The sequence below is a fragment of the Pelmatolapia mariae genome, linkage group LG7 (genome assembly GCF_036321145.2).
Source record: "Pelmatolapia mariae isolate MD_Pm_ZW linkage group LG7, Pm_UMD_F_2, whole genome shotgun sequence".
Lineage (NCBI taxonomy): Eukaryota > Metazoa > Chordata > Actinopteri > Cichliformes > Cichlidae > Pelmatolapia > Pelmatolapia mariae.
The window spans coordinates 37824212-37849427 of record NC_086233.1 but is presented as its reverse complement, the minus strand read 5'-3'; the positions used below and the strand labels follow the sequence as shown (position 1 = coordinate 37849427).

The following is a 25216-nucleotide window of genomic DNA, read 5'->3' as shown; positions in this document are numbered from 1 at the left end:
ATCACCCACCTCCATTTGATAAACATGGGAGCTTCTTGTTCCAGAAAATCAGATAATTCACAAAGAGGTTTGAAGTCCCTTGATCAGCCAATTAAATGCTAGACAGACCACTTATGCCTGAAGTGCACTTGTATAGGCAATAGGACAGGTCTCAGCAGGTTTTAGGGATCCCAAGAACAATCTATCCAGCTTACTCATCAACCCTATCATATAATTTTTACTAAACATAGTTTTCCCTCCTAATATTTCACTTAAATGCAAACACACAAATTCTTAAATAACTAGATCAAATGATATAATAATTAGATTAAATCGACTTATTTATTTTTTCATTTTCTTCTCTCTTGTTTCATATCCTTATTACTTTCACTTCTTCTTAATCTTTCTCCCCAACCAAACCAAACTTTAAAATGTTTTTAATTCTACCCTGACACAAATATCAATTAATAAATACAAAATTAACGGCTGAATGAAGTCGTGTAATTGCCACTGTCTCTATTAATGGTCGTGTGGAGGAATTGAGCCAGTGAAATGTGGGCGGCGCACCGCCTCGGTGTGGCCGCTCCTCTCCAGTCAGCCAGACTGCGTGAAGAACAACGGACAGAGCGAAACGGCGTCGCACACTGGGACCTGCGAACTGTACTACACATACGTAAATAGCCAACTCACAACCTGCATAGTACAATATGGAGCTGTGAGGGTCGTGGACCAACTCTCTCTCGCTCAGCATAAAAACACTACATTGTTTATTTTCCGCATTTACGAGTATTTTCCACCAACATGGAGACTACAGGCTTCTGGCTGCTACTGGCTGCACACTTTATCCTTATCTGCCAACAAGGTAAGGCATGTTGTAATTAATGTTAGTGTGTTATTCACAGAAACAGTTAATAGTGCTTCAAAAGTGCGGTGGCCTTTTACTTGCTGCGCCAACTTTTAGGTGATCACTAGCTTCAGGTAAGTTGAGCAGTACGCTCTCTCAAAAAAACAAAAAACAAAAAAAAAAAAAACAACGAAAAAAGTCTATTTGTAGTCTTTGTATTTTGTTAGCATTAGAATTTTTTTCGTCTGGTCTATATATATTTATGAACTCATTTTCCTAACTGTGGCTGAGATGCCACACACACACTTCTTTTCTTAATTACTCAGTGGGATCTCAGATTAAAATGTTCTGAGGCATAGAGTGTCACACATAAATTCTAAACTGGAGCTGTCAAGCATGAAAAGAGAGGTCTGGACACGGTCTAACTGGTTTATTAAGAGTGTCAGACGCTCTGTATTTATAAACAAGAGCAATTGAAACCCAGTAACACATTACTTATATATATATAATTCATAAAACTCATGTACATACCTGCATTATTTTAAAATATGATGTTTATATCAGAGATGTGACTTTTAGTTTTGTAGCTGTTAGTTTCTGTGGCTATGGAGACGTTTCCAATTTTTATTTATGTATTATTTATTGATTTATTTTTTGACTGATGCCGTGGGAAAGTGCAATCATCATAAATGTTTAGGTTTAACTGTTTCAGTCTACTCGCACGCAAAAACTATACTTAACTGGCAAGTTAGTTGGCAGATCTATATTCGTCTTTCCACCAGAGGAACTCAGGGAGTCTAGAAGTTCCAGGCAGGTAGTTTTAAAAGCTTGTTGTAATATCTCAAGGTCCATGAACTTTTGAGGTGGGATTTTACAACTGCATTTAAAATGCAGTAAGATGGTGTTCTGATGGCACACTGTTGGTGTACTGTTGCCTCATAGTAAGCGTGTCCAGACCCGTGTAGGATCCTTCTGTGTTGAGTTTGCATGTTCTAATCATGCTTGTGCTCCTTTCCTTCAAGAAGTCTAATTTTTTCTACCAGAAGAAAATATGAAAACTTATTTTTTCAACATTACTTTGAGAAAGGGGCAGGCTTACAACTGGAGTTGGTCCCTAGGCATTGCACAGTGCTGGCCCACTGCTCCCAATGCTTTAGATGGGTTAGATGTGGCTATCCTATAAATATGAGTAAAAATTATATATTGTCTTAAAATATTAGCAAGGTCATTAAAAAGAAGTAACTCACAGCCAGTGTTTGTTTATTGATTTTCATTTGGTCTTGCTGTTAGTAGCATTTAGTAGCTCTTCTGGCACTTGAATCATTTTACATGACCATCCACTGCAGGCAATGTTGTCTTTCAAGTTATTTGCTGAACCCTAGAATCAATTCCTCCGTGTTTAGTAGCTGTTCTTTCAACACTTAAAAAAGACTGATAAATTGGTCCTTCTTCTGGTCTTCTTGTCTCCCCAAAAGGAGTTTGTTTCTTGCACCATGTCCCAGGAAGTACCGGGACATGGTGCAAATTCTAAGTTGCTTAATGCTGCACTATATTTCAATATAAGTCAATATATTAGAGCCAATTTACAGCTTCTATGATTACTGTTTTCATAAAAAAAATTCATAAAAAATACAAAAATGTCTTGCGTTATATTGGTACCTCTGCAAACTTTAAAATCTACTAGAATTTACTATTCCTGTGGGGGGTATTTTGTTTTGTTTTTTGGTACTAATGGACACACTGGTAGGTCCTGCAGGGTTATGGAGCTTTAAAAAGTCATTGGAAATTAATTAGTTTTTTTTCCCTTAAATTTAAATTCTGGAAGAGCATGTTTTAAAATGTAGCTATGATGACATGTCAGGGCACAAAAAGACATTTTAGCTTTCTGAGAAGGCAGCACAGGAATGGTGGAAGAAAAGATGTACAAGGAGAAAACTCAGCACCATCTGTCCTCCCATAAGATACTTTTGAATGGGCAGTGCTAGCCCCGTGCCCTACTGTGTCTGGGCTCATAGAATCTCCTGCCCACTTATTGTCTAACAGGGAGTCTGCTGACAGATGGCGGTCACAGTCAGCCTGTCTGACACTAAGGCACATGGAGGAGGAAGCTGTGGAAATGATACTCATCACACACAGTGAAGATGCTCACTTCTGGCTAAAATAAATGCTGTTTTTAGTCTGTGCTCACATTTTGTATGAAAACAAATGCGTTAGTGCTATAGACTTTTATTTACTGAGTTAGTGTATCAACTTCAATGGCCAATCAGTGTAAAGTTGGTGTGTGGAAAATGCTGGTGTTTTGATTCAACTTAAGTTTAACAATCAAATATTCTATAAAAGCCTAGATTCTGTTCTTTCTTTCAGGAAAGACGTAAATGATCACCACAGACTACCTCCTGTTTATCTTTCTTCTTTACATTAATGTTTTTCCCCCCTATTTATTTTATCCCTTGATATCTGTCCAGTGTTGCTTAGGGAGACTGGGAAGACATCCTTTGCTTCCCAACTGGTAGTCTGGAGAGGGGATAAAAAGAGCAGATTTCCAGTTGTGACAGCGGGGATATTTGATGACCAGATTAGGTGGTATTAAGTGTTAACTCGGGCATACAGAGAAGCCATCGGTTTAAATCCTCCTGAGTCTCCCCTCTTTTCTTTCCATGGGCCCTTGGCTGAATGGTGGCTGGGGTTATTTGGGGAAACAAGCAGACGGGTATTTGGTGGAGGTCAGCTGAGGAGGCCAGTTGGTCGAGCTCAGCCCAGTGAATTATGCTGTGAGAGGGGAGATTTGTTTTGAAATAGCAGGAAAGGGGGCAATGACATACAGAAGAGAGGTCTAAGGGGTAGAATGAGGTGGAACGATGGGGTGCAGAGCAACACAGAACAGAAGAGGGTAATGGGTGTTTTTTTTAGTTTTTTTTTTACAGGGGATGGGGAGGTGGGGAAGTGTGATTCACGATGGCAGTGTAATTTGTCCGAGTGGTGGTGAGGACGAGAGGGCACTGTCACACTGTGAAGCTGGTGCTGAAGTGTGAAAGCACATTTTGTTAGGAGTGGGGGATAAAGTAAAGAGTAAATGCACACATTTGCCCTCCAGTACCACAAGATTGTAGGCTCGCAGAGTGATAGAGCACAGGTTAAGCAGCTCTTCTTCCTTTGTTAAACTTTAACGGCCCCAGCAAATCCCACTGTGTATTTTGGTTCTCCAGCCTCACTTTGTAGTCCACTTTTGTGGACTATAAAATATGTCTTGGCAAAAATGCTGAGGAAAGCCACATATATGTTTGTCTCTTTCTGCTCTTATGAAACAAATAAAATAACAAAACTGTTAAAAATGTGAAAGGCTGTGAAAAATGTGAGTAAAACAGAATACGTCGATTTACAAACACATATTCTATTTACAATATGTGTCTGTGTAGGTTTTCAGTTGTCCAGATCATGATAGTCTAAGGAGCTTGAAAAGAAAGTGACTGAACTTCTTTAAGTGTCTTGAAGATGTTTCACCTCTCATTTAAGAAGCTTCTTTAGTTCTAAAACCAAATGGTGGATTCCGAGGTATTTAAACCCTAGTGGGAGTTGTCCTGTCGTGTCCTGATCGTTGACCCAATATTGATCATGTGCCTCATCATATTAGCCAAGGTGTGGAAAAAAGTTATTGGCACAAGTTATTATCAGCAGAGGTTTTGGGTGAAACCACTGTGAGACCTTGCCTCACCCTATCATGTGACCTATTGTGATCACCTGACACAAGATATGAGTGGGGGTTAATGCGCCTGGGAAGGGATCTTAAAACTGCATTGTAGGTGGCAGACAGTTGATGTCACCCTCTCAAAAATGTTCAAAGATGGTCATTCACAGTGGATATAGATGGCCTCTTTCAAACCGTCTGTATTCTGTCCAAAATGTGAACATTGTCATCCTTGAACAAGTGATCTTTGACCTTTAGATGCAGCTGTACAGCTGAGTCTTGTCCTGTCAAGGTGGCTCTTCTATGTTGTCCCATGTGGAGCCGCTGTTTCGTTTCTCCAATGTCTGAGCTGTCCTCACTGCACTGCACAGTATACAACGTTTATAATATCCCAGTAAAGATTGGACGTCGGATGTGCAGGTCCATTGGTCCATGACCAATCCTGGACATTTATACAATGTGCAAACTTGGTCCACAATTTGGATGTCCAACCATGACCCAACTTGGACTTTGGGTCATTTTTTTTTTAGATGTCATGTGGACATCTATGACAGGTGCAGGAAATTTACATGATAAATAAATCTTTTTTGTTTTATTTTTTACAAATATCAACATTTTTTGTTATCAACATGATACATATGAATAGAGATTATTTATAAACAAACAAAGTTTATTATGTGTTAGCCTATTGGTTTACTCAGTACATGTGGGTATTTATTTATTTTTTGTTATTTACATTTTTTCAGTTTTTCTTTAACTGGCTTATTTATTTCAATTAATCAACTGTAACCAGGTTAAAACTGTGATTTTTTTTTTTAAGTTTTTTTTAAATGTGTTGAAATCCATGTTAAAATGTAAAAATAATAATGATATTTAGTATTTAGAATTCTTATAAAAATTATTTTAAAAGGAGTACAATGTGTTTAATAAGTTTAAAAGAGCAGTATCCTGTTTTACTGTGAAGAGCTTAGAAAGAGGAAGTGAATGTGGTTGTGATCGGTCGCAGGACTAGGGATGGGTATCGTTTAGGTTTTATCTGATACCGGTGCCAAACCGGTACTTTTGAAACGGTGCCGGTGCTTAAACGGTGCTCGAACCGGTGCTTAAAGAATGGAGAACACACACTTTGTCCAAAAACCTCTCATGTTTAACTGTTTTCCACTTTTTCTTTGGTCATTTTAGCCTTTTTGGCCAGGGTGAAGGGAGTATCTGCCATCAAACAAGAAGGCAGCCGCATGTAACTACGACGGTGTTTGCTAGTTCACCTTACATGCATTAATGTAATAACGTGGTTAGCCTACTCAACGTAAATTACACACGAACAACATTAAGCGACTCACCCAGAGCAGAACGGCTGCTACATTGGCAGGGCTAGGGGCCAGGACTCTCCTCTTCGGGTTTGTGGGGGATGTTGCTAACTCCAGGTCCGATAACAGGCAACCCACCCGCAGTAGATGTGCTCGGTGTGAGGTCTCGCAGCAAGCTATCAAATACGGTGCATTTCTCGGCTTTTAAAAAAACGCTATGCGTCGCCAGGTGTTTCATCAGATTCGAGGTGTTACCTCCTTTGCACAGTATCATCTTAAAGCACTTGTTGCAGGCTGCTGAGTTTGCATCTGTTGCTGTGAAGTACAGCCAGACTTTTGACTGCTTCGCCTTGGGCATTTTTAATCTGTAGCTCTGCTCTAAAAGAACGTACGTACCTGGGCCCGCCTACTATCCTTGCAAAGGTAAAATGATTGGCTAGAATCCAAAGTGTATGACATCTCAGGAAAAAAAAGCACCGAAATAAAGCACCGAAATGTGCGCTGCTTTTCGGTCTGGTTACTACCGTTTATGTAAGAACCGGTGCCATAATGGCACCAGATACCGGTACCCATCACTACACAGGACTGGGAGAAGTTGTGATGGAAAGTACGAGAAGTTTGTAAAAGTGTTTATGTATGAACTGGACTATCTGCTCGACAGTCTTTGTCAGAGCACACATTTTGCAAACTGCCTGTGAGAAGCTGGGGACATTTCTGCTCAATCTGCTGCTGAAATCCACCATGCAGCTGCTTACTTTTGTTTTAGTTTAAGAGCCCGTGCCATCTTGGAGGTCTCCACTGATTACGCTGCATTCCTTCACACATAACTGTTTCTGTACAGAAACCATGCTGCCCACTCTCTGGAAACATGGGACTACAGTGCCTATAGAAGTTTGAGTTGAAGTTTGACATTGAAACAACGTCCACAACAACCTCATTTTACAGAGACCAACACTAGATGTTCAGTAGACGGTGAAAAAAAAAGTTGCCTGGCATTACAAAACAACAATGTAGTGGGATAGAGAGTCACATACATACACTTAACTGTTTCATCCAGAGGTGTGCTGACTCTCCACAGGCAGAGTTCTTCATGTTTTATATTTGAGAAGCAGCCCCACACGCCTCCCCTTTTGTTGATTTGTTCATTGATGACTGACTTCTCAAATTTTCCTGTTTGGAAGATATCATTTCATCTCTCAACGAGCTGAATTTTAAATTGCAAGGACAGCACAATAATGGCAACATGTTCTCACATTCCATAAGTCCCTGAAGCTATGGGTTGCATGACATAGACACCAAAACCATGTCTTGCACTGTGTTATAGGACAGAGAACAGTATAATGTTACTAATGCGGAAGGGAAAACATCTCGTTGGGCTTATTCAGACACACTAGTTACGCCCATTCACAACTTTCATCACTATTTTTGAGTGACAGAAAATGGGTTCAAAATCCCTTTGAATTTGAAAGCCTGGAGGGGAAAAAGTAGAACTATTACAGCTGAGCAGTTACATGCTGAAGATGATGTAACAGCGGGCACATCACCATTAAAGACAAAGTCACCAGCAGAGATATTGAGCTATTAGGCAATAGCATGAGACTACTACCTACGAAGGGAAATCTAGATATAGTTTGTGATGTTCTCCATTCTGTCACTAGTAAACTGGAGATAATGTAACCCCATTTCCTCTTCCTGAGTATAATCACACCTCTTTGGATCACTCTACCCTCATTCAGCTAGTGTGTTACATGTCCCACCAGAGACGATAAAACACTGACTTACTACACAAAAGATGCATATAGCTCATCTCTCCTGTGTATAAACGTTTAGAACACAGGGAGCTTTCATCCATATTGTGTAAAGGAAACCTCTGAAGGACTATTTTGATGCAACAATGTAGGGATTGCTTTGTGATGACCATGGAGGGGACATTGATTGTCTGGTGGATTGTGTAATAGACTACATTAATTTCTGTACAGATAATGGTGTACCCACCAGGACTATACATCAGATTCTTGACATCAAGGGTGTCCTTAAGCAGAATAGGAGAGCCTTTTGAGTGAGGAAACAAAGAACAACTGAACAGTATACAGAGATAGCTGAGGAGAGGCATTAGTGAGGGGAAAACACTTTTCCAATACTACCTACTCAGATCGACTTCCCAGGTTTGCCATGGTTTTCAAAGTTTTCCATTAGGTCATAGTACCTGGTACCAGGTACTAAAGTAGTACCTAATCTGCCCGGTTCCAAATGATCCGAGCAGGTGCTAAAATGTGGTGTGTCAGACTGCATGCCACCGGCTGGTCAGTAGCATCACTCGATGAGTCATGAGAGCGTCTCGTTCGCAAAAATCAATACTGCTATTTTTGAAACGATCAACGAGGGAAATGGCTACAAAAAACAATGCCATGGTACCCGAGTCTGACGAAAAGCCACAGACCGAGCAGCAGGTATGTTCTTGCCTCAATGCCCACCTTTGTTGTAGAGTTCATTTGCATATTAATGACATCACAGGACGCTTGGACGCATTGCTCTGACAACGACCACTCACATTTGGTGATACTCGATTGTAATGGAAAACCAGGCAATCTGAGTCGACTCATGCTGAGCCGTGGTGAGTCGAACCGAGTAGTTACAAATGGAAAACAGACTCTACAGACAGAGGGTGGAGAACCAGCTACAACTGAACAATGTTAATAGAGTCTGGAGGAGTCTTAAGAACCAGTCTAAGAATACAAGACGAACTGCCAAGAGTTGGCAGTTCGTCTTGTAATCGGAAGGTTGCCAGTTCGAGCCCCAGCTCCGACAGTCTTGGTCGTTGTGTCCTTGGGCAAGACAATTCACCCGTTGCCTACTGGTTGTGGTCAGAGGGCCCAGTGGCGCCAGTTACTGGCAGTCTCGCCTCTGTCAGTGCGCCCCAGGGCAGCTGTGGCTACACTGTAGCTTGCCATCACCAGTGTGTGAATGCGTGTGTGAATAGGTGGATGACTGAATGTAGTGTAAAGCGCTTTGGGGTCCATAGGGACTAAGTAAAGCGCTATACAAATACAGGCCATTTACCATTTACCATGTCAGGCTATAAAGAATGCAGTTTTCAGCCTGTAGGCGACACAAAGTAGCCAAATGAACTAAACCACTTCTTCAATAGGTTTGATTCATCATTTGCCCCTGTCCCAGGTCTGCCCTAAAAGCTACAGCCACCACCACCATCACCATCTGGGTACCCTGGGGACTGCCCCGTCTCCACACACACCTGAGCTCTGCTTAATTTCTTCTTCCCCCTCAACCACGACCTCCAATACACAGCCACCTTGCTCCAATATGTCTTTCACACTTAACCAGTTAAGGTGTGAACTCAGGAAGACCAAAGCAACGAAGGCGACAGGTCCATACTGTACTATCATACTCACACTGAGAGACCAGCTGGAGTACACAGGTGTGTACCACTTGAATCCTGGACTGTTGTACCAACATAAGAATCCAGAAATGTGTGTCCAATAGGGTCTTCTGCAATTCAAGCAGCCCAGATCGAACAATTCTGGTTCCATTTTACCATATCCACCACAACTCTAATTGCTTCCTGAAAAAGTTCTGACTCAGCAATTGTTGGCCTTATCGCCAATTGGGACAACAGGAAGTACAAACACGTGACCAAGTACTTTATTGAGTGTTGCCAGGGTAACCACCTCCAAATCAACACTGGGAAAATCAAAGAGCTGGTGATGGTGATTACAGGCACAACCATCCTCCTTCTACACAAGTGAACATCCAGGGAATGGACATTGAAATGGGGGACTCATAAGTACCTGGGTGTTCACCTGACCAGTAGATTGCATTAACAATCCAAAGGCCATCTACAGGAAAGGACAAAGCAGGCTGTATCTGCTACGGAAACTGAGGTTATTTGGAGTGCAGGGTGAGCTCCTAAAGACCTTCTATGGGGGTGTCCAAACTCATAGGCTGCATCCTCCTGAGGCCGCATTTGTTGGCCGATTACGTCACAGTGTCGCGACAAAGGCTGTCCAAATTTGTAGACTCCTCCAAATGCGGCCGACAAGTGCTGCCTCCTTTTCCAATGTCAATCCAAGCTCATCTTTTAACATGTTACTTACAGTAATGGAGAGAACAGCAGCGGTCAGTTTGAGTCTTGGCATTGTTGTTATCTTAATAGGAGCAACTCTGGTCTTTGCTGTAAAGCACAATGCACTTTATCATCTTTGTTTGCGTGTCTTAAATACGAACACTGACTGTAAGAATAGAAACTTGTGTCAGAAAAGTCATGCAACTCTGCTTTTACAATTTGGCCAAAGTCTTTAGGAACATAACAGCGTGATATTATGATTTTCTCTATGTTGTCTAAGTTGCTATTGTAGTTATTCCACATTGGCCTTAATTCACTGGGAAGTGGATCATCCCAGCTTGTGCCTTGTTTGCATGTCTCTTGAAGGACTCTTTTGCCTGTAAGTAGAAAAGGGGAGATGAATCCCAATGGGCCGTAAAGGGATGCAGCCATAGACGGGATGCCTTGCCTTGTAGCACGTTGATCGTTGGGGCGAAAATGAAACCTGATTGTCTGCATCAATGTGCCAGTGAACGCCTAGTTTCAAGTTTAGAGTCATTAAATGCCAGGTCACATGCTTGCTGTGGGGAGGCACGTTCAGATGCTGGAACGCTTACTTAACACCGTTTTGTCATTACTTACAAACTTGTGTAGTCTGAGGTCACCTGATGCACAGAGTGTCTGAGCCTCCTGAGGGAGTTGAATTGCTTCCTTGACGCTTGCAGTGTTCATCACACCATCGTCCACGTAGAAATCCTTGATTATGAATTGAGATGCAAGGGGAAGCTGTGTCTCGTTATCTTTAGCAAGATGCTTTAACCCATAATTTGCACACCCTGGTGAGGACGTGGCGCTGAAAAGGTGCACCTTCATCCAAAACTCTTGGGGCTCAATGTTAAGTGCACCATTTTTCCACCATAAAAATCTTAAATAATCTGAAATTGGTGGAACATTTTTTTCAGCGTCACAACATAATTCAACTTGATGCCTTCTAAATCTGATGAGAACACCATTAAGATTGTTCAGCAAATCTGGGCCTGACAGTAAATGATCATTGAGACTGTTACCTTTGTATTTTGCTGAGGCGTCAAATACTACTCTGAGTTTGTCTGGTTTTTGGGGGTGATATATCCTGTGGTGAGGAATATACCACTTTTCTCCTTCTTTTGCTTCACTGTGCACTTCCTCTGCATCACCCTTTTCTATGATTTCAGTCAAACTTTATGTGTTGTTCCTTGTACCTTTGGGTACAGTTTGGTTTGAGGCTTTGAAGCTGCACAGTGGCCATTTGCTTATTGTCTGGTAAGAGGGGTCTCTCCTTAAATGGAAGTGGCATTTCATAATGTCTTTCAGTGTTTTTGTAAATCCCTTCCTTTTAACATGTTAAGAAAGAGAATGTCATCTTGAGACACTGACCTGTTATTCTTGTTATCGTCCTTAAAGTCAGACTCAATAACCTTGATTGCATCAGCTGGAGTCACTAGTGAGAGCTCTTTAACTGCAACTCTGTGACACACAGTAGACATGCTAAAAGAGTCATCGTAAGACAATGCCAGGCGTGCAATTCTTCAGCCCAATGCTGTGCGAACTGCATAAGGTTCATTCTCTCCTCCTAAGATTACTTGCTTTGGAGGAGCTTAGCTTATTCCTGAGAGCAACTCTAGCCAATTAACAGGGCAACTTCACATTCTGGTGGTTGCAGCCTGTTCTGTGTTGATCTGAATTTGTGGTTGGTTTGTAGCTAATTTACCATTGTCATAGTTGAAGTTGTGCAGACAGGTAGGATGTTTTTTTCCTAACACACTTCACATAAAAGTGTGTAATAACAGTTCTTTGCGCTGTGGGTTTGAGACAGCCATAACAGAGTTTTTTCTCCTTTATATATTTCCTTCATTCCTCAAGTGATTTGCTGTTTAACTGTGGGCAACTGTGAAGTTTGTCTGTTGTTTTGACAAAGCATGCATGGTGCATTAACATTTGGACTTTGTTTTGTGTTTTCAGTCTCAGTTAACGACTGCATGTAGAGAACACCGGAAGTGTTCAGTACATGCAGGCGAGGTTTGCAGAGTGGAGAGCCTGAAATGATGTGATCAGGTTGCACATGATCTTGGCTTCAGAAGACATGAACTTGGCAAAGTCATTTAAAACTGGGAACTTCCCACTTTCTTTCATAAACTGAGTAGCTTGACGATTTCACCTTGCAGCTGCCCAGTTTGGTGTCATTTGAACACATTTTTGGTTCTCCTCACAATCGTCAAAAATGTTTAAGCCTTCACCTGAATCCTGTGGAGGCATTTGTTTGGATCTTTGGCCAATTTGCCAGACTTTCTCTGAATGCTTTCTGTACATCAAATGGATGTTGTACATGCATCCCTGTATGCTTGACTGTCTGTAGAAGATGCCATTTGTCAAGCTGGACCTCCTACGTATTTCTTTAAGTAGTGCAGTTTGTTAGCAGGGGAGATGTTCTTTTTATCAATGAGTGCAGCAAAGGAAGCTTTCCACTCATTGAATTGTATTGGGTCACATGTTGTACGTACTTGTTTTTACCATTCATAGTAAACTTTGAGAAGCCGTTTTTCCTTTCTGTGAGCCTCCTCCTCCTACAGGGCAATGTAGTTGACCATTGGATCCCAGAAAACCTGGGTTGGAGCTGTGGAACTGGAACCTTGAAGTGGCTCTCACTGGGACCACAGTGCTGAGCGTGGGTTGATCTCCTTCTCTGTTTGGGATGGAGCTCTTTTCAGCTTGGGTCAAGCTCCTATTGTAGCATCCCCGGTTAAAAAGATGTTCTCTCAAATGGTTGGTTCACAATCCTTTTATTATACTGTGAAACAACAAAGTACACATTTACATTTAAAAACGTTGATACCAACCTTTTTCCCTCATCAACCAGGTGCTAAGGAACCGTTTGCGACTTATACCTAATGACCAGGTGTAATACTTTTACATTACATACATTTTTTGAGCACTGTAAGTATAGCATCAAGTCCCATAAACGTTTTGGATATTGATCTGGTTCGTTAAGTAACAGAGGTGGCTGCTAATCAGTTTCAGCTGCTTTGATGTTAATGAAATTAATAACATACACTTGAAGGGATAATAGCGAGACATCCCCCCGAACAGGAATGGTTTTACACTTGGAAGCCACTGACATTTTTCCCTTTTTATCCTTTCTGACTTTTTTTTTTTTTTTTGTTCAAAACTAGTTTTGTATTTGGCTAGGGTCAGTGTCACCAGTGGTAGCATGAGGTGATACCTGGACCCTACAGACTGCACAGGCAGTCAAAGTCTGTTGCCAAAAGGATTGCTGTTTCGTCCCAGCACTGTATCAAGAGCATGGAAGAGATTCCAGGAGACAGGCGCTCTAGGAGAGCTTGTCAGGGCTGTAGAAGGTCCTTAACCCATCAGCAGGACTACTGGTACCACTACACCACTTGCTCCTTTGTGCAAGGAAAAAGCAGATTGTCAGAGCCCTACAAAATGAACTCTAGCAGGCCACTGGTGTGATTGTCTCTTACCAAACAATTGGAAACAGGCTTCGTGAAGGTGGTCTGAGAGCCCAGTGTCCTCTGGTTGTCCCTGTGCTTTACAGTTTTTTATAAATGAGAGCAAGTTCAGCTTAAGCACATGTGACAGACCTGAAACAGTATGGAGAAAATTACATTATTAAGCATGACTGGCATGGTGGCGGGTCAGTGATGGTCTGGGGAGGGATGCACAGACCTCTACAGGCTGACTGTCCCTGACTGTCATTAGGTATCTGGTTGGAAAGATCAGTGGGTTTTGAGTTCCTCCTGGTTCATGACAATACTCACCCTCAGTGCAGAGAGTTTGCAGGCAGTTCCTGGAGGATGAAGGAACTGATACCACTGACTGGCCCTCTTGTTTGCCTGACCTAAAGCCAGTAGAACACCTCTGTGACAGTTTGTTTCTTTGAACTCTGGCTTGATAATTTTCATTTCCAATATATTATGTGGCTTTCTTTTGTTCCTAACCTAACATTACCGAGTATATATCTAGCAACAACTATACCAGGTATTAACCTCTCAAAGCAGCACTAATATCGCCTCTCACTCTAAGACAGCTGGGATTGGCTGCAGTCCCATCGCGAGTGGATAGGAAGGAAATGGCTTCATATTATATACAGTAAGCAGTAGGTTTCCATATAAATACGCATATAATTCTCTGTACCACTACAGCACAGTTTGGGGTATTCTTTGGAGCCACTAGAGCAAAATTCATAGCACTTGCTAATCTCATCATGTGAAAAAAATGCTTATTTTTGTTTGTGTTTTACAGTCATCTGAATAATTATGGTAATAATGGCTGTTCTCCTCCAGTTCAGATAAGTAGCCATTTAGAGAAAAAAAATTAGAAAAAATTAAATCCCAAATAAATGTCATCATAATAGATGTCTTTCTGAAAGTGCTTATAATATAAAGTGCCTTGAGGTAAATGATTTGGTGCTATATAAATAACTGGGAATTGAGTATTGCAAGGTCATTTAAATCATTGGAGTCCAGAATATCATTTTGCTCAAATATATGATCAAGTTGTGATAAGAACAAACAGATTTTGCATGAGAAATAGAGGGAGAGAAATAAAAGGATTATTAAGAAATCGCAAGTAAATAAGAAATCACCAGACAGTGCTAAAGAGGGAAAATTAAATAGAAGTATGTCAAGGTTAGGAGAGGACAAATCCATAATTTCCTCTGTGTCTGCCCCCTAGCTGCTAATTTAAATTAGGTCATCTCTCAAAATAGTCATGTGTGCCCAAGGTGTTGAGAGCAAATGCCTGCCTGTTAATGAGGCAGTGATTGTGTTATTGATGATGATCACACACATCACAATAGATATATGCAAGTAAAAAAACAATTGATGTTTGGCTGCAAACTTGCAGGCAGGGTGGCTGTGGCTGCCCCCTGCAGATGATGTAGCACTGAAATCTTTAGAAGGTCAGCGGGTAGGACGCCCTGCTTAGAACACTATGGACAGAAAACTCAATCATCTTTTTTCCTGTGAGACTGAACCCATGTTTTTTCAAGTTGTGGTCTGTATGCTACAAATGGGAAACACTATTCTAATAAATACCCCATTATTCATTATACAGCCACCATTTACAAGCTTATCTGTATGTGAATTTGGTAATAAAATACTTCTTGATGGAATTAAGTGCAAGATAGAACTGGGCTTTTTAGAGTAGGGAAAAAATAAATTTTATTCATGTAGTCTCATAAATAATGGACAACTTTGGGTTAGCTGGCCATTCAGTCTTTATTCATATGTCCATTGTATATGTTAAATTTCAAATTCCTTTTTTGCAGACATAGTTTTGAATGGCTCTTTACGCTAAAGCTGATTCAAACCTGTCCATTGAACCCTGATACTTTGCTCTTCACTGTAATAATATTATCACAATATCTTCTCAGTCAAATGTTGTTTTATTGGTGTTGTGCTGCCTTTGTTGGCACATTAATATAAAAATGGGTATTTTCAGTATTATATGTGTTCTATATACACAATGTTCATTTTCAATTTATAAATATAACACAGTTATCAGAGAGTGAAAACTGCATACTGGACATCTGCGCATCAAAAGGACCCAGTCGAGGTGGTTCAGGAATCTGATTAGTATGCCTCCTGGGTGAGGTGTTCCCAGCATGTCTTGCAGGAAGGAGGCCCTGGGGCAGACCTAGAACACAGTGGAGAGATTGCATTCCATAATTTCCTCAGGTATTAATAAAGTATTCTGATTCTCTCAGCTGAAGATGGATGGATGAATGGAAATTTAATGACTGGACTTGTTGCACAGGTGGCGTCCTATTATGGTGCCGCACTGAGCTCCTGAAAGCCTCCCATTCTTTCACAAATGTTTGTAAAAGGAGTCTGCGTGCCTAGGTGATTGATTTTTATACACCCGTGGCTGTGGAAGTTATTGAATTCAATGATTTGGATGAGTGATTGAATACTTTCAGCAGTATAGAAATAGACTTTATTTGATCACACATTGGGGAAATTCACTTGTTACAGTATTGCAAGGGACATGGGACACAAGGTAAATTTGAGATATATTGGAAAATAAAAAAAAACCAAAAAAAAAACCAGAAAACTATTTTTGAAATAGTATACAACAAAGAAAAAATACTATACGATACAATAGTACAATATACTATGTAAAAGATTGTTACTATATACAATAAGATACACCAAGAGTTTCATTTTTATATATGTATATAAAGTGCAGTAGGAGTGATAAAAATATGTATGTATTTTAAACAGTATTTATCCTGTGTGGATATTTTACAGTCTGAGCGCTTAACATGAGGTTCTCATTCGACCTTGGTCTACTACTTTTGGTGGGTTACTTCAGTGTTTACTGCCCATTTTCCCTAGTTGGCATCTTAGAAATACTACATGCCTTGGATGCAGCATTAAAATCGTCAAATTCATTCATGAAGTAGTCTTTTGATTTGACTACATGCTCTAACCGACGTCCCTAGGCATACCATTTTCAATTGATTTACTCTCCAACTGAGGATTAAGTTGACAAAGTATTTAATCCAAGAAAGAGGGCTTTACATTCATCCTCACACTTCCCTTCTCATTGTTGTTTCTGTGGGATACAGTGCTGGCATTCTGCTCCATCCATTTAAGTCCAGTGTTTAATTAAGTTGTTTTTCTGTTGAAGGAGCTTTTCTGGGGGCCTTTGACAAACTCTTTCGTCAGTGTGTGTACAATCAGATTAGAAATACATCTGCTGAGAATCAAAACACCTCTACTTAGAAGACATGCTTTATAAATAAGGAAATCTGCAAAAGAAGGTAATTCAGTGCTTAGTTTAGCGGGACTTATTAGACATTAGAAAAGGTAGAAATTTTGAGTAAATAAGACAACAAATATTTGCTTTATCTCAAAAGTTGGGCAGTTATTGCCTTTGAAGTACTTTTTTTTTTTAAACTTTTTTTTTAAATGTTGGGGCAGTTTGTGTGTAAAACGATGTATGATGTTTACCTGGAAACACTTATGCAAAATACTAAACCACCTATTTCAAAAACATTATTTGCTTAATATTTAAAACTAAATGCTAAAAATCTGGCCCTCTTTAACAGTCTATTAAGTTGTTTCCTTTTCCTCTCCATGCTGCTACCTCTCTAGCAGACAACCAGATAAAAGATAGCAGAAGCCATCATAGTGTCATTAAAGATCCTTATTAAACTTCTGCACACTCCAAAAGACCTCAGCCTGCCCAGCAGATAAAGCCAACTTTGGCTCACCTTGTACAGATCATAAGTGTTATGTGACTAGTCCTGTTTATTGTTTTGGTAAAGGGATTTGTACTTTAGTGTCCAAACCACAGTTATGCTGTCATTGAGCATTTTACTGGTGTTAATGAGCAGGTGGTGAGGTCACACCAGATGAAGTAGGTGATAGAGCAGGGCGTTATGACTAAAAATATTTATCACGATATACATTTGAAAATTTGCGATAACGATATAGCTGACGATAATTGACTCCACAACTTTATTAGTGCAAAAAAACCCCACCATCAATGTATTTTCACTTAAACAAGCAGCTGTTTTTTATTTGCATTAAAGTTATATAAAAATTTAGTAGTGGAAATGCAAATTCCTTGCTGACAGTTTAACCCAAAGGCATTTCCAGTGGAAATTGGCCGACAGATCCTCAGCATAACCATGTATAATATCCACAAAACTTGAAAAGAGGTTATACACACACAATACGGTAACATTATGTTGAAGCACAGTACGTATCACTCCGCGAGGCTCCTGACTACGGTAGCCGTAATGCTCCGACAATCCATCAAGCGGTGCGGGTTCGCAGCTTAGCAAAGTCGTACTGAAACATTTGACAGATTTTCGAGCGCTGTGTACCACATAAAATCGTTTCGAGGTCAGTAAACACAACCAGAATTCATAAATAAGACACACGGGATTATAAGGGGCACTGTCGATTTTCAGAAAAATCAAAGGATTGATTTTAAGTGTGCCGTATTTTCCAAAAAACACGGTAATAACGACGGCCCGCTAGCATGCTCTACCAAAAATAGTGCTTTGTTGTGTATCTGACGGACGAAAGCTAAACCAGTTCCACACCACTGAAGTTGCAGCATTTTTACAAACCAATTCTGGTTCATCTGTTTCATTCAGCGATCCGCTTTCACCCTTCTTATTCTCCATCGCCGTCATGCTTTTTCCGCCATGTGCGTATGAAAACAAAGGCACTGCGCATGCGCATTTTACCCATATTCTATCGCGACATTTCATTTTCTTATTGTTGCTCAACATTACACCGGTATTACCGTGAACGGTATGATATGGCCCAGCCCTAGTAGGTGATACTCTGGATCATCAGAGAACTTCTGGAGATGGCATTTTGTGGTGTTGTATCTGAAGTCTGAAGTATAGAGAATAAAGAGGAAGGGACAGAGGACCGTCCCCTGAGGGCCCCCGATGCTGCATATCACCACTTCAGACACACAGACCTGAAGCTTCACGTACTGTGGTCTTTTGATGAGGTAGTCCATTGTCCATGCAGTCACAGTGCTTCTAGTACTCTACAGCTGTTAAAGTGATCTTGCCAAAAAGTAATTCTGTGGATTGCATCATCCACCCCAACACCAGGATGGTAAGCAAACAGCAGGGGTCCCGCAGCATGCTCACCAGAGAATGGAGGTTGTTGATCCCCTCCAGACTCTTCATCAAGTGGGAAAAGTAAAAACACAGGTCTAAAATGGTTAGTCTCCCTGGGGTATACAGTCTTTAGCACCAGAACCACACAGGAAGTTTTTCACTTTGGTGGGAGGAGTGGGAAAATGCAAAATCTTGTCCGAAGAGGGGGGAGTAGCACATTGGGAGTGGGGCTTGAATCAAAAGTCCCTTTTCCATTAGTACCTACTCAGGTCGACTCGCCATGGATCTACGTGACTCGACTCACATCGACTTGCTTTCCGTTACAGCCCAGTAGTACCTTGTTTGCGTGCTTGTTGCACAGCTTGTTTCATTGCAATGAATCTCCACGTCCCGCGACGTAAATACTATTGACACAACTACGACACACCAGTTGGTGGCATGCAGTCTGATGATGTCACATTTTAGTACCTGTTTCGATCAATTGGAACCCTAGCTGAGCAGGTACTAAAAAAGTGCCTGGTACCAGTTATTATGACCTAATGGAAAACCGTGGTGAACCGTGACGAGTGAACAGTACTAATAGAAAAGGGGATAATCTCTCCTTAAAAAAGGGATTCAGTTCACGATTGCTCTATTCTGTAGTCTGTATCCATAACCAGTTTTGTCAATACTCTGACTGAGGGTTGGTTCACGTTTATGCAGAAGTGCAGTCAAGACAGAGCAGTTGGACAGGACTCCTTCTTTTGAGGTCCAGGGAAGCAGGACTGCCAGGCCTTCAGTTAATCATTCTGATATTTCTCATTCCTTAGCAGCAGGTTAATTTGTGCAGCCAGACATTCATTGTTAGTTAGTTAGCTTCTTTAGCCAGTAAGTGGGATTCATATCAGGGCCTGGTGCTGTCCAACTCTTCATGCTTGAGATTCTTTCTTGGATATCTGCAACTGTTGACGCTTGTTCAGGGAAGTTGCTATGGTTGCTCTTAGCACCACCAGTTACCCAGCATTGTTATTATGGGTTACGTCCTTCTCCCACATACTCCTCCAGTATTGCTCCATCTCCAGCCTTGTTTGTTATAGTTTTCCTGCCACTGAGTGTACACCTTCGATGGTTCAATGGAGAACAGCTGGTTTATCCTCCTGGCTTCTAGAATAGAATAGGACTTTATTGTCATCGTACATGTACAACGAAATTGTAGGTGCTCCACACCGACTGTATCCGAAGTATGAATAGTCGACAGCAATGTGTATGTATATATATGTATATATATATATATATCTATATCTATATATATATATCTATATATATATATATATATATATATATATATATATATATATATATATATATATATATATATATATATATATATATATATATATATATATATAGATACACAAAACAAGAGAAAGGCACACATTGGAGAATAAAACAGTTGCAAAGTGCTCAGAGGCAGTGCAAAGAAAGACTTCGTCTGCGAAGAGTCAGTGTGTGAGTGGCCTGAGTGATAAAGGTTACTCAGACCATGGCTTAGATTGATGAGGCAGGATTGCTGGGCACCAGGTCAAACAGGTGGTGAGCGGGGTGTAAGGGGTCCCCTGTGATGGCACTGGTTTTCCTGAGACAGGAGGATCTGATGAAGGTCTCCAGGGGTAGCAGAGGGCAGCAAATTATTTCTTGGGAGGTGTTAATTACCCTCTGTGCAGCCTTCCTGCTGTCGTTAGTGGCCCGTGCATACCAAATACCCAGGCAGTAGGAGAGCAGGCTCCACTGAGCAACATTAGAAGGCCAGCAGCAGCTTCTCATTAAGGTTATTCTTCCTTAGGACACGAAGGAAGTGCAGCTGCTGCTGGTCCTTCTTTACCAGGATGTTGGTGTTGTCAGTCAAGGTGAGATCAGTGGAGATGTGGGTGCCCAGTAACCTGAAGGTAGAGACAGATTCCATCCTCAATCCATTTATAATGAGAGGGGATTGGACCTGTCTGTTCCTCCTGAAGTCCATTAGGAATTCTTTGTTTTAAGGACGTTCAGCTTCAGGTTGTTTTCTGAGCACCAGTGGGACAAGTTCTCTACCTCCACCCTGTGCGCTGTCTCATCTCCATCAGAGATGAGCCGAACGTCATCGGCATACTTCATGATGGTATTCAGTGCCTTCAACAAATGCACTGGGGCTTGGTACCCAATCAATAACTTAGATGTAGAAAAAGGTGTTTCTATGAATGTGTGTGAACAGGTGACTGAGATGAGGCGTATTGCATAGTGCTTTGAGTACTATTTGAGTAGATTACAAAAGTGCTATATAGTAATCAGTCATTTACAATGGTTTGAGATCATATTCAGAGTTTGTTAGTGTCTGCGTGTATGAAATAATTAATTTTTTTTCCTGTTGTTTTTTCTTTCATTGGATTTTCATAGAAATAAAAAATTCATCCTGTATTTTTACCAGTAATTCATCCAATGAAAATATTACTAATACCACCCCCACCATGCTCAAATCCTCGTTGGCATCAAGAGCAGAGGGTCAGGGATTCGGGTGGAAGTAGAGGGGAGGGGGTTGTTACACATTCTGGCATGAGCACCAGTTCTCACCCCATAGCCTGTAGATGTCCTGGCTCTCCCAGGGTTTAGCTAATCCTCTTATTCAGCTTCTGGCTGGAGGCTGCGGGGCTCCCACAGACCGGAGCACAGAGTCGGCCACTCTCCGCTGAATAAACACAGTGACACAGTTGTGGTCTTTTTCTATTTCGTACAGGCGCTGAGCAAGAATTCTCCATAGAATCTATTCTACTCCTTCACTCTTTTCCAGTAAGCATGTTAACCCACCACCCCCAATCATCAAGACCTGAATTACATCTCTCCTACTCAGTCACCCTCCCATGTTCACTTCTTTGTTCTTCTAAAATCAGCTTTTCTCCCCTCACCTCCTCTTGATCCCCTTTTGCTCTATAACAGAAACCTTTTTTTTCCTCATTATTGATGTCCTCAGGAATATTTTCTCCAAACAGCGCAACAAACACTAGCCACATTGTGTAGTGTGACATCATTTTATGCTCCCTCCACGGAGGTTCCCAAGCGCTTTGCTTGCCGAGTTTACTTAACAAAGGAAATTATGATTTGTCAAAAAACCTGAACATCATGGACTGTAAATGTGCTAATTACCTCAAACCTAGCATAATGTCATCCATCCCAGTCACCTGTCCCAATCAATTAGGAAAATAAGGTTATTTTGTGCTTTCAGTTAGAGCACAAGTGATACCAGCATACCATTTTAAAAAATGAATTTGAGGCATGGTTGCAAAAAAATCTTTCTCTTGCATGCTCATAGACTAAAAAGGAATCTTATGCCACTTCTGATCTATTAAATGTCTTAAAAAGAGCACAAATTCTCACAGCTTTGAGATATGTTTGTAAATTCAGAGACAACTGTCATTTTAAATTAGAGTTTACAAGCTTTGACTATTACAAAGTTAAAGCAAATATGGGAAAGTGTATAGATGTATATGTGACTTTTAAAACTTCAATTTAGTTGTTGGGTTCCTGTTAATATGCACTGCAAATAAAAGTCTTAATATTTTACAAGAAGAGTGCTAGAGAGCATAATTATTTCTTGATTAAATTCTATTCACATTAATTGTCAAACATTTTGATTATTGGTTGTTTTTTATGATTATTTTTAAACAGATGTCCTTAACATGAACTTGTACCAGGTTATTAAATGCTAGTTATTAATTGTCTATGTTACAAAAATCCAAGGTTTTAAGTTTCTGATTGCAAGCCACACAAAAGATGACATTTGAATGTTTTGTTTTGTTGTGTTTTTTTTAACAGGCAATTCCTATGTAGAAATTTGTTGTGAGACATATTGAAATGTAAACAACAATTGTAACCTTATGTATATGTAGTGACACAAAAACTGAGAATTTTTACAAGTATATTTGAATCATTTGAGAGGTTAAAAAATCTACAAACTCAACAAATAAAGTATGCGTAATCAAATTATCCAGACAAATTATTTGTCATTGGCCTAGGTTTCCAGCTTTGCCTTGTTGGGAATTAAGCTTAGAGTGTAACTTTGATAACCTGAAATTTAATCTAAAATGAAAACTTTAGTGCTCTTAACACTTTCGTGACAGATTGGTTAGCTTGTCCTTGCTAGGGAGAGTGTGACGCCAGTGTGTATATATGTATGCACAGCGACATGTGCATACACAGGAACAGACTGTAATAAGCCCTTGTTGATATACTGGTTACAGAGCAAACAGGTGCTACATGTCAGAACTGCTTACTTACACTGTCTGGCTGACATTTCCAGCTTAAGAGAAACAGAGCTCACAATTTCCTGTCAGGGTTGGCCCTACTGACAGCACAGACCTCACACCCCAGACCTCGGCAGCATTTTAGCTTGTGTCTCCATCTTAACATGGCTTCTGTCTGTGACTGTGCCATGTTGGCTTGAGCACAACACCAGACTGTCATTAAGTCTGCCACTTTTGCCAAAGAAAATCTTTTGGTAGAGGTATAATGTACAGAAAAAGTCTGCCATTTGAAGTTTATTTACTCTCATCCACAAATAGTAAATGCTTACATCTTTAGCAAAGATTTTTTTATTTGTCTGAAATATTTACATTGACTGGCATTTACTCACTTGCAGCACAGCCAGAAACCTCACCACCCTCCCGAATTAATATGCCACACACTGTAGAGCAAGTTCACGCTCACATCTCTGCCCTATTAAAAAAATGGGGTAAAAAAGTAGCAAAATTATATCACTAACAAAAAAATGTGACACACACACACGCACACACTGGCGTTACGTTTGGGCAGCAGCCCTTTTATTTGTGGCAACAGAAATTTTCTGATATATCTGAGCAGTATTATCAGGTGCTTCTCAAGTGAGTCTCCTATCCTGCAGATGAGCTCCATTCAACAGCTTGAATTTTATTTGGTGGCAGTACCTCTTGTTCAGCCGCAGGACTTTAATAATATCCATGAAGTTCTCCACCTCCTGAAGGTTAAGGTTAAAATGACCCTTCAGCTCAAAGTAACAGTTTTCTTAAGCAGAGCAAAGACTCCTGACACGAGGTGCAGTCCATGATGGTGGAGCTTGAGTCCATTTCACAGCAGCCTGGCCTATAGAGAGAAAATACATTAATTAAAAAAATAAGCTAAAAATGAATAATTACTCAAATATGTTGCAAAATATACTTAGGCTGCTTGCCCAAGACAAATCTGTCACATCTGTGTATTTAAAAACAAAAAACAAACAAAAAGATCCCCATGAACTAAATAGAAGAGAAGAAGTTAAAGAATTGAAACTCGGAGGTAGGGTGGGGCACGTAAACGAGAATGAACAGCTTGCAGAACTGGGCGAACCTATATAGATGACAACCGGAAGGAGCGTGTTTGGAGGTGTGGCCCCGCTCCTGAAATTCCGATGCTTAATCTCCAAATAAAATACCCACTGTTATTGTAGTGAACTTGGATATGTTAAATAACTTATGTAAATAGTTCTAATATTCATAGATAAAGAAACTGAATACTCTATGTAGAACATGTGTTGGTGACCATTTGTTTCTGTCTTGCAGCTGAAGGATATGGATACAGGAATCAGCGCAAATTTTCAGAAGACATTGACTGGTCGTATGCAGGTGAGTCAACAATCACAGGTAACAAAACGAAAATGCTGAAGCAACTTCTGTGCATTCAGAACATTCCTTTCCACGTGAAAGTAGAGCAACATGGTGTCAACAGATTTGGGAGGTCTTCATTTTGTTATGTGTTTGTGTACACTGCTGTTTGGTAAGACTCTTGAGTGTATATATATTCCCCTCTCGCCCCTGCGGGCACTCTTTATACTTCAAGCTTGGGTCCAATGCCAGAGGCCTGGGAGCTTAGAGGTCCTGCGTAGTATCTTTGCTGTTCTTAGGACTGCGCTCTTCTGGACAGAGATTTGTTCCTGGGATCTGCTGGAGTGACTCACCTAGCTTAGATGTCACTGCACTGAGTGCTCCAATTACCACATGGAGAAGTATAAGAAGATGTGGAGATCTGTGCGGTTGTCAAGCCATCACCAGTTTGTGTGTCTATATCTGGAAGTTCCACAGGATCTTAGCTTGGTCATTCTTGACCATTTTGACCTCAGGTCTTCCTGAGGGGCATCCCAGCAAGAACCTGGGGTCTTGCCTGGTGTGGTAGACCGTGTGCTAAGAGCCTGTTCCTGTGCTGCCATAGTTAGTCCCATGATTAGTGTGGGTCTTTTGAAACTGAGTGGATACTTGGTGTTGTGACGCAAGTCTTGGGAGTCGTCTGCAAACTCCAGTCCACTTTTTGTGGTGGGGGAATAGGTGATACCCCGAACACGGTGGTGTTCTGGGGCATTGACATTGCTGGCCCTGGACTAACCTTTTCCTAACCCATGGCAGGTTGTGGGAGATGGGGGTGCCTACTGAGCCACAGGAGGTAGAGGATTACCCTCCTTCCGGGGGTAGTCCTCAACCTCTTGGTTTTACCTGTCCCATCCTTCCCTCCTCCACACTCCCTCATACAACACATCACTCACACAAGTCTTGAAGGGGGTGTCGTGGATTGCGTAGGTTAGTGTATAAGGCCATGAAAGGGCCCCCTGTGTAACGGATATTCATGAATACACGAATGCGCCTTATGCCTCCCCCCGTCCTCCTTTTTTAAT

At 40.9% G+C, this 25216-nt stretch overlaps 1 protein-coding gene across 5 annotated transcripts in view; it reads left to right on the top strand.

The window, feature by feature from the left end:
* Window positions 1-581: 581 nt before the first annotated feature.
* Window positions 582-25216, top strand: part of ptprz1a (protein tyrosine phosphatase receptor type Z1a) — a 102143-nt gene continuing 77508 nt past the window's right edge. For all 5 annotated transcript variants that reach the window (XR_010094354.1, XR_010094355.1, XM_063478996.1 and 2 more), the window contains exons 1-2: window positions 582-841; window positions 24114-24176. Coding sequence is in view for 3 of the 5 variants with exons in the window: in XM_063478996.1 (XP_063335066.1) it covers window positions 781-841; window positions 24114-24176 (124 nt within the window). In the remaining 2 variants the exon portion in view is untranslated. The remainder of the gene's footprint in view (window positions 842-24113; window positions 24177-25216) is intronic.